Source organism: Crocodylus porosus, unplaced genomic scaffold, assembly GCF_001723895.1.
Source record: "Crocodylus porosus isolate Cpor-Errol unplaced genomic scaffold, CroPor_comp1, whole genome shotgun sequence".
Classification (NCBI taxonomy): Eukaryota; Metazoa; Chordata; order Crocodylia; family Crocodylidae; genus Crocodylus; species Crocodylus porosus.
The window spans coordinates 34,368,067-34,378,370 of record NW_017728913.1 but is presented as its reverse complement, the minus strand read 5'-3'; the positions used below and the strand labels follow the sequence as shown (position 1 = coordinate 34,378,370).

Below are 10,304 nucleotides of genomic sequence, written 5' to 3'. Positions count from 1 at the left end.
CTTGTAAGTGAGGAGCTATTTTATTTATAGCAAGTGTAACGAGGAAGATAGAAGCATTCTTCAGGTAATATTTTTTGGTGTTTTCCCATGGAAAGTCCCAAAATTAAGATTTAAAAAGTACTAGTTGTCTGAAATCCTATAATGTGCGCTCAATTGAAGAGTTTCTGAAAGTTTTTTTTTTATGAAGACAGATTATTAGCTTATGCTAATGTTTAGACACCCTTGTGTAGCTTACCCTGGAGTATGTTTGACACCCTTGTGCAGCTTAGCCAAAATAATTTAGATTGGTATCCTGTGTTTAAACTTGTTTCCTGGAAGACTGAAATTGGATTATAGTAGTACCAAACAAGACTGAATCAGTTACATTTGTTGGCTGTATTTTTATGGGATCTATTGACCTACGTAAAGACAATTCAATGAATGTATATTTTGTGTGTGTGTGGTATATCTGTGGTTGTTCTGGCATTGACCTTTTTACATAAAACATTAGAAAAACATTAAGTTGAAGTATTAGATTAAAATTGTTAACTGTTTTCTTTATCTCCTCTTTCTAGATGGAACTAGAAGCATTGCGTTCTATTTACGAAGGAGATGAGCGTTTCAGAGAACTTAGTCCTGTTTCCTTTCAGTACAGGGTAAGATTTTATGAAGTTTTGTAGCGAAATGGAATATGTTGTATATATTACAAAATAGTTTCTTAAAACATATGGCTATTCACCTGGCGGACAATAATGGCATAAAGAACTAGATTGATGAAGCTACTTGGGCCATGGGCACGTTGACAGGTTATTTGTGGCAGATCAGTCTGACCATGTCAGAGCCCCTAAAAGTAGTTCAGCCCCACCTGCAATAGTGGCAGATAGCCACTCATCCTGGGGTATCTTTTCTCCCGAGAGCCTGCTTTTTTGTGTGTGTTGTGCCTTGAGTGTCATCTTTCTGGTGTGTTAAAGGCACTAGGCATCTGGCTTCTAGAGTGGAATCAACAGTTCTCTGTAAAGTCAAGTCAGTCCTGAGGCCATTGAGACCATTGAGGCACCTTGGATGCTGTGCATCATTGGCGATTCTTTGGGCAGAGTGACCTGGTGACACCCATCTCCTCTCCAAGTATGGAGGGCCATTGGCTCGCAGGGAGCTCATGTGCCCTCTGACAGGTCTTGTTTTTAGTCCTGCTGGGCATCCACATGCCCTCCTCACCCAGGCTCGCCCAGGTGAAGATACCAGTTTAGTCATCGACAACCCAACCATGGAATAGGCTGTACCAGTTGGCATGGTACCAGATAGCAGTCCAAGAGAGGCCTAGTGTGATGGGGTCCCTCTATAAAGCATGGTCAGAATTAGGCATCTCAGAATTAGCTCCATAAAGCCAGCAGGCTGAGGAGAGCATCTCCTAAGCAAGCCAATGATGGGAGAAAAAAAAAACAGGAGTATATCTCAAGCCGTACCTTCTCTGGTGCTTAAGTATTGCCAGTTAAGATTCATAGCTTAAAACCTTTCTTCTGCAGTTAGATGCCGGAATAATTTATTTAAAAAAGGCAAAGAAAACCTGCTACGTTTTAGGCAGTCTTTTAGAAAGTTGCAGTGATGGTCTCTTATGTAGCATCCTGGTAGTTAAAGAACTCACCCTGTATGTGAAAACCCTAAGTTTAGTGATTACCTGAGCCAGTAGGAGTAGAAAGCTATATTTTCTACATCCCAAGAGAATGCAGAAAAGAATTCAAGATTCTCCAGAGCGAGATAATTCAAGAGAGCAAGAGTAAACAAGATTCTATATTCTTCTGGCTAGATCACTCATTTCGACAGTAGAGAAGACATCGGTTTTAGTCTTTTTATCCAATGACTCATGAATATAAAATACAATGCCTGGTGCCTAGGATATTCTCTGGAAGCTGGGATATGTTGGTTTGAGCTGCCTGTGGCTTAATCCTGCTCTTCCAATTTATTTTAACTGTTGTATATTGACTGAAGGGAGCATTACCACCCTTTCCAGCTGTGTGTTTTGTTTTGTTTTGTTTTGTTTTAAACCAAATAGCAGAGGCCATTTTGTTAAACTCAGAAATGTCAAACAGACAGCCTGTGAACCAGATTCAGCCCATGGAGCCTTGTCATCTGGCCAGCAGGGCTCTCATAAGTGCCAGGAATTCAGGGGCAGGGCTTGCTCCCAAGAGCCAGGACCTGGAGCCCTGCTGGCAACCCATGCTGCCACCGCTTATCCCACTGCCCTGCATAACAGACCATTATTCTGTTTGCTTTTTATACTGTACAATAGAGCCCAGTTCATTCATAGATGGGTGTTTCACAACCAACTTTATTTGCAGCGGTTGATGAATAAAGGACATGCAATTCAAGTTGTTTTCCAAACTTTTACTCCAAAAGGGCACTGCTTCTCAGTGGCCCACAAAGCTGACTGGAGAAGTAGTACCCTTTGATACAAAAGGTGTAGCAAGTACCTGGAGCACCATAGCAGTCGCACACAGCAATTTACTGTGGCTTGTGTATACCCCTGGTTCCTTTTACATTACAAACCCTCAGCTTTTCACGGGGTAAGGAACTTAGTTCTACAAAGTATCCAAATATTTTAATTTGGGCAATGGAAAGTGAGTGCTTGTTCTCTTGCAATGCTGCAGTGTTTTGATTGCAGTCGCTGTCATTTAGATCCAAGAAAACCTTTTCCATAACGTTAAATACTTCATCAAACCTTTCGTATTGGTTTTTATAGGGGAGAATTGAGAGGTAATAGTTATGCTGGTTTTATACTCTTACATGTGAAAATACTATGCTAGTAATGGTTTTTTTGAAGCTTACTGTTTTTGAATGGCAGTTTTCGATCACTTTTAAAAATAACTTGGGTAAGATATAAATAGTGAGAGGTTTGCATACAGAATGTGATATTACAAGGTTTGATAAGACTAAACCTTTCCATTTTTAAGGTGTTTCATCTCTTTTTTAGATAGGTGAAAATGGAGATCCTAAAGCCTTCTTAATAGAAATTTCCTGGCCAGAAACATACCCACAGACGGCTCCAGTCATATCCATGGATGCTTTCTTCAACAACACAATGTAAATATTTAAAATAGTTCTATTTTATATGTTCTTTTTTCAAGTCTCATCCCTTGAACCTAAAACTGGGTTATACGGTCTCTTCTAGATCTGCATCTATAAAGCAAAGCATATTGGATAAATTAATGACAGAAGTGGACGTTAATCTTGGAACTGCCATGACGTATACACTTTTTGAATACGCCAAAGATAATAAAGAATTGTTTATGGAAAATCAACCTGCGTATGTGGCAGTAAGTTTATAATATTTGTTTTTAATCTTTTTTTGATGAAATATTTGTCTAGATATGAGTATTCATACAAAAAAATCTGAAATGACTATTCAAACCTTCAAATACTTAATTGCTATCATAACGTTCTGGGAGGCATGTATGGAGGCATACTTGTGTACTGTATTTTACACAGCATGCAAATAGGCTGGTGTCTAGAAGATAGTGCGTAGAAATTTATCACTTCTCTAGTGTTTAGCCAACTTAAGAAAAAGTTTCTTGAAAAGCTGTGATTGCAAATACTTCCTAATCTGGGATACAAAGCAAGCTGATCTCCAAGGGTGATCTGGGGAATTTGCAACAAAACCAAAACTAATGAGAACAGGTATGTGAACTTTGACTCTTGGTATGACAAACATCTCCAGTGTGAGTGAGTGATGCTTCAGATTGGTATATGAAAATTCTGAAGCAATGAATTTTTGATTGGAAAACTGAGGTAAAGAACACCAGAAAAGCAGAAAGTAATAAAATACTTTAATGCTAAAAACAAAGATAGTGTTATGTTGCATCTAGTTTTAATGATCCAGCAGCCCGGAACAAGGTGAAGTTTGTGCTTAGGCACTATAACCATCTTTGGAATGATAATCCAAACCAGTGGATTTGCACCTGTAAGACCATGTAAAGTGGCATCCCACTTAGAGTAGGAGACCTGTCTAGTCTGCTTTGAGAAGATATGTACACGAGTGTGGGCATTACTGTCTAGTTACTTTATTCTTTACTTTGTTTGGGACTGGATTATATGTATAAAATGTTTTGACTCTTGAGAGCTACAGCTTAAGCAAGGAAATGTTGAAGCTTTATTCTTCATATGATCTTTCTATGTGGCTTAGAGAACCATTCATGCTAGGGGATCTTATCACTTTTTTGTTGTGGTGTATGTGCTAGAAAAGCAAGAAACTAAGTTTCAATAGCAAAGGCTTTTTGGGGTGATGGCTTTTGATATTCTAAATGGGATACTGTACTTTAACTGCTAGATTACTTGTTCGAATCTAGCTCTTTTCTGCAATGATCAGCAGATAATGAGGTGAACATAACTAACAGGTGGACATGTGGTAATAATACTCTTGTCAGCAACTCAAAGACATTTGTTAATCTGGCAAAGAGGCCCAGGATCAAATTGGCTTGAGAAGTAAAATCCTCCTTTTGCTCTTACAAGGAGCATTGTACTTGGATGAACTCCAGTATATATACACATTCAGAACTGCCAGTGTGTTTCTACAGTGAGCCGCAAATACCTTCTTTCACTTCAAAAAACAAAATGCTCATTTTTAGGTATTCAGAGGACTTTGAGATGAACAGAGTTCAAACTGTACATCTGAAAACAAATGAATCAGATTAATTTGCATCATTACTATTTTATGGAGTTACTTCATGTCTTTTTTTGAAACAGACGATTTAGTTCTACTTCAGGGACAAATACTGTATTTTGTTGCATATAGCATGCCTCAGAATATAAGCACCTTATTTTTGAAAGGCAGAATAAAGAAAAAAAGACTTTTTCTAGAGTTATGGGTGCAGAGAGCAGGGACAGTCTAATCTTCAGATGGCCTGACCTGCTGGTTGACTAAAGCTGAAATCCTAGCTGCTGCGAAAGACTCATCTCTATGGATGGATCTATGATTCTGAAAAGAGCTAAAGAGTCTCCAAGGCTATGAAATTGGAGGAGAGAGCAGCAGACAGAAAAAATTCCCAAAGAATGGTTAGTTCTTTAAGTGGAACATCAAGACCATTAAAAAGTGAAGATGATTGTTAACACATGTGGGGTAAAGAACAGTGAGCCTTTAAGTCAACTGATTCCCTTAGCTGCCTGAATAGTAATACCATAGCTGCTGCACTGCAGAGCAAGAATCAAAGCATGGTGCTTTTGTCCCAGGCAGAAAATCAGCTTCCACACTTAATACAAGCACCCCAATCAAGCACCCCAATTTGAGGGAGGAGGGGCTGGCTGACTTTGAGGTGAAAAATGTGTGTTGTATGCAAGAAAACATAGTATTCAACCTGTTTACAGTTGGAGCCCTTTATGGAAATAGTTGATTATACGAGAACACTGTTTTTTTCAGGGCTAACATCATATTAGTTTCTTCTTTTGCCCTTCTCTCTTTTTCCATCTATGAAGACAGTTTTATGCTCCTACAAGTTTATGTGCCTAAGAAGGAATTATATTAATGAGTGAGGAGTGTGAACCCCACCACATTGAAACTTACTAAATTGTTCTTAAATGTGTGTGGGATGTGTTTTTTTTTCTTTATTGTTGGTTTCATAGTTTCGTAATTGGTGGGGTCGGAAGGGACCTGATCAGATCATCAAGTCCAACCCCCTGCCATGGGCAGAAAAGAATACTGGGGTAAAATGACCCCTGCTAGGTGGGGTCATTTTAGCCACCTAGCCTCCTTTTTGACAGTGGTATTATTGTCAACACAGAGAGGAAACTTTTCCAATCCCCACTAAACAGAATTGGGATGTGGGTGGTTTCAGAGGTCATGGAAGCATTTGAATTACCTGCCATCATAAGAAGCACATTAGAAATGCATTATTACATAAATACAGAAAACTAGAGCCATAACTGTCTTTTGATAAAAAGTGCTAGCTTCTTTGAGTAATGAATTAAAGAACAGACGCAGTGTCCCTAGAAGAATTTGGACATAATATTATTCTTGTACCTTTTGTAGAATACCAGTCAGTGTAATATCTAGGTATGCATTGTCAATTCACTTGCTGACAAGAAATTTAACAGTTCTTTCTATTTTTTCTCAGCCTTCAGGAGGCAATAATATTTCAGTAGGAACTCCTGATGTAGTCTCATCAAGTAAGAAAAAAGACAAAAAGGAACAGTTGTCCAAAACCCAGAAACGAAAGCTGGCAGATAAAACAGGTTAGTTCAACATATTTTACACCTTTTTTCCAGACTTGAGAAAGTGTTGCAGTGCTTTTTTTAGTAGCGATTATGTTCCTTTAAAGGCCGGGGTTCCTATACACTTTGCACTGCAAGTGAGAATGTAATGATCATTTCCCAGTTTTTGCATGTTTTGGTAATAAAATTGGAGAACAGTTTTTCACAAATGATAGTTTCTGCATAGGACCGTAGGGTGGAATGGCAGTGATATGACAATTGGGGTGAGTGAGCAGAATTGAGTGGCTAAACTTTCAGGTTAAACTTACCTGACTCTAGCTAGCACAACATTTCGTTGCTTCAATAAATGCACTTACTGTACATTGCTTCAGTCAGACCAGTTCAGCTATTACAGACCCTTATTTATAATTTGTCTGATTCTTGCTAACTACTTTTTACTTAGCTAAGTAGCCAAGAGCTGCTGACAGTTCAGCTCTGAATGGGTTAAAACTGTAGCTTTTGCCTGACCAGGAAAAAGGGTAAGTGAGCTGAAGATTAGGCTCTGTCCCTGCTGTATGCAGCTATAGCTCTAGAAAAATCTTTTTCTTCATCCTGCCTTCCAAAAACAAAACGTGCATCTCATTTCAGGGCCCAAGGTATGCGAGAAAGTATGGGGATTCTTTTTCAATAAAATCAAGATTTTTTTTTTCATATTAGCCATTATATGGTCATGCTGTCTCTTAATTCATATAATTTTTTGTGAATCATTTAATAATCTGTGGCCAGAATTACCTGTGTACCATTACTTAAGTTCAGTGACTAGATTATGTATTTTCCTCTTGTAAGATCTGATCTCTTTGACAAATCTTTCCACATGCTGATTTCAAATTACCCCCTAAATCAAGCCCTAGAAAGGCCTTTTTAGTGAAGCTGTGTAACTTTATCCTCTGGGGGAAAAAAAAATTGTCTTTTCCCCAGGAGGCTTATTGCTAATATCCTCAGTTTTCTTAACCCCTTTTAAACTTTCTTTGTTGACATTAACAATTTTACAAGCGTTCAAGGAATATTTATATTGTCTGTGAACAACTTACCACTATTACATTAATATGTAGTGAAAATTGCATGGCATTGTATTATACTTGTTCTTACAGCTGTTTCATATCTTTGAAAATGTACACAGCAGCTAAAGTTTCTCATCAGTTTAACAGTTGAAAATGAATGCGCTTTATTCTTGTAGATCACAAAGGAGAGCTTCCTCGAGGATGGAACTGGGTGGATGTTATTAAGGTAACGTGACTGTTACAACTGTGGAAGTACTGCATATGCACAATGGTTTTATGCATATGTAACTACAAATTATATTTAATCTGTTTTTTTGTTTTCTTCCTAACAATGTTTGGATTTGACTGTGGTCTCTGATTCATTTCTATATACTTCCAGCATGTAAGTATTTTCACATTATTTTCTTAAATGTTGAAAAAAAGATTTGTTGAGAAGTAGGGGAGTTTGTTACCTGTTTCTGTAGATCTTAATTCATTGATAATCTGTTACTGGGCTTTAAAACTTACAAAATTCTTCCAATATGTAAATTACATATGAAGTGAAACACTGACTGACTAATAACTCTTGAATTCGAAGAAGAAATGTATTTTTCCCACGTTTTGAGCACTGAAAATTTAAGCTTTAGAGAGGAGAGTTTACAGCATGTAAATTAGCTGTGACTTTCAGAATACACTAACAATTCTCAGTATTTTCATTGGTCACAAGTTGCAAAAGTGACATTAACAGAATGGTCTGAACATTTCAGAACTGTGGATCAGTAGAAGCAAAAAAAAATTGCAACACCTTTTTGTCTCCCAAGTGAGATCTCCATATTGTCTTCCTGTGGGCCTGCATCCTTCTTCCTTTCCTTCCCCACAAAGAACTTTCTTCTCCCCTCTTTGCTCTTGAATGGAAATTCATCTTGCTATTTTAACACATTTCATTGCATAACAGAAAAAAACATTGATTGTCTATCAGAACAACCAAACCACTGCCAGCATACTTCTGAGAATAGTGTTAAAATGACTTGTAGGAATCAGTCAGGTACAGCTGTTATTTTGTGTGCCATGCTTCAAAATTTAAAAGCGGCTGTTTAGAATGGGCGTCTTGGATTCCAGAGAACTTCTAGAGAGCTCAGATTCCAGAGAACTTTCCCAAGTTTGTTTAGGTAATCATATGGTGTTATACGCTTTGGCAGTGCCCATTTACATTCAATTAGGTGTTGTTTTAATTGAAGATAAGAGATGCCCTAAAAATGTGTGGGATAATTCCTTCAAGTGCATTTGTTTCAGTTTAACCAAACTGAGGATTGGATTTGCATTTTCTTTAATGGAGATACTACCCAAAATTATTTATATTTTACAAAGTCTCATTGAGGAGTATCTTTATTTTTGTATTTTAAAATATTTCATATAAAAGAAGGCAGAGTTTTAGCTCCAGGAACAATTATGGTTATTTAATGTGTAAACTAAAATAGAATAATTTTTTTTAAAACATTTTGATGAAATAGCTTGGTTAGTTTGTATTAGTAACTAAATATGCTTGTATTCAATGTACATTGGAAATAATGTAGTTTCTGATTCCCAATAAATGAAATAACAGTCTAAACTTTGAACACTTTTCTTTTTGTGTCTTTTATAGTTAAGCAAAACTGGTTCTAAAGATGATGAATAAAGGACTTTGATACAAGAAAACTCCACCTTTTTAATACAGTGCAATTTTGGGTCAGCATCTTTTTCTTAGTAATTTTCTTGTTGAAGTAAAACATTTTATAAAGGACAGTTTCCTGACTAGTAAACCTGGCCACATGTGTTTTATCCAGGGTATTCTGGTTTTTCATTTTTCTTCACAAATAAACTGTTGCCTTAAAGGAAGGTAAAAGTATGACAGAATATACTGAACTTTAGAGAGCTTATTTGGTTTCTGTTTATAGCAGAGAAGAATAGGGATATATGCAGTGTTAATTTATATTTTACTATTTAGTAAAATATAGTGAAGTCCGGTTATAGTGAATCCTTTGACATTATAAGCATTTCCTGACCTTCTTATTCCAATGGAAGAAAAACACTATAACAGTGATTAATCACTTGACAGCATAACTATTAAAAATAAACTGTTCACTAAATAAAACTGTTGTTGTTTGTTTCCCTAATTACAAGTGTAGAACAACAATAAAACATGATTATGCTGCTAAAGATTTGTCTGAGCTAAAATATGTAGTCCTGTTTTAACTTAACTGCCACAGTTGCAAATGCTAGTTAAAACAAGATTGCATGTCTGAGCTATACAATTTCAAAATAGAAGATAATGAGCAGTTTTTATACCAGCATGTATTCTTTGTTCTGTGCAGTATACTATCTGTTTTAGTCTTTCTCCCATGTGCATCTTTACAGAAGGCCTGGGGGTTTGAGGGAGAGAAAGTTGCACTCCTTTTGATAATGAATTGCTGTGCTGATCTCTTCTGTTTTCTTCCATTGGGGAAATGGGTTCACCATGCGGGTTTGTTCTCAGAATTATGGAATGCTGGGGAAAATGTCACCCCCCTGCCAAATCTGTTGGAAAACATTTTTGTACAGGTCTGCTGTCTTGTATCAAAAAAGAAAAATCCTCTTACTGTGTAAACAGTAATTGAGTAGAAGATGCCTTAATGTCATTAAATTTTGTTTTGAGATTGACTTTAATAAATACCTATTTATCTGCCATGTTGTGAGTTCTCTTCTTAAGTTTCTGATGGTGGCTGCTGTACAAATGAGGTAAATTTGCATTTGTATAACATTTTCCCATTCATGAAGCAGAGCATTTTCAAATTAACTGCCAAGAGAATTCTTTCTTCCCTGCCCTCTTTCTCCATCTTTGTACACTTGTATATTCTTCAAAATAATCATTTAAGCTTCTTAATTTGGGATGTAATATGTTACATTTCTGTAGCAGGATATATATACCTGCTGAGCCATAAGGCTCACAGCTCAACGGTTATATATATCCTGATGACGAGGATGATGATCCTCATATCATTCTCAGTGTATATACAGCAGCCCCACTGTCCATTTAAAGAGTGGAGCCAATTACACCATCCTTGAGGACAGAAGCAGACTACAATCTTGGTC

General features: G+C 37.0%; 1 protein-coding gene across 1 annotated transcript; it reads left to right on the top strand.

Moving 5' to 3' along the window:
• The first annotated feature begins 554 nt into the window (after positions 1 to 554).
• Positions 555 to 9,899, top strand: RWDD4 (RWD domain containing 4). Its single transcript, XM_019534665.1, has 7 exons — positions 555 to 635; positions 2,948 to 3,057; positions 3,146 to 3,290; positions 6,081 to 6,198; positions 7,394 to 7,443; positions 7,597 to 7,599; positions 8,839 to 9,899. The coding sequence occupies exons 1-7, from the start codon at positions 555 to 557 to the stop codon at positions 8,869 to 8,871; spliced, it is 540 nt and encodes a 179-aa protein (XP_019390210.1). The 3' UTR covers positions 8,872 to 9,899.
• Positions 9,900 to 10,304: the final 405 nt, after the last annotated feature.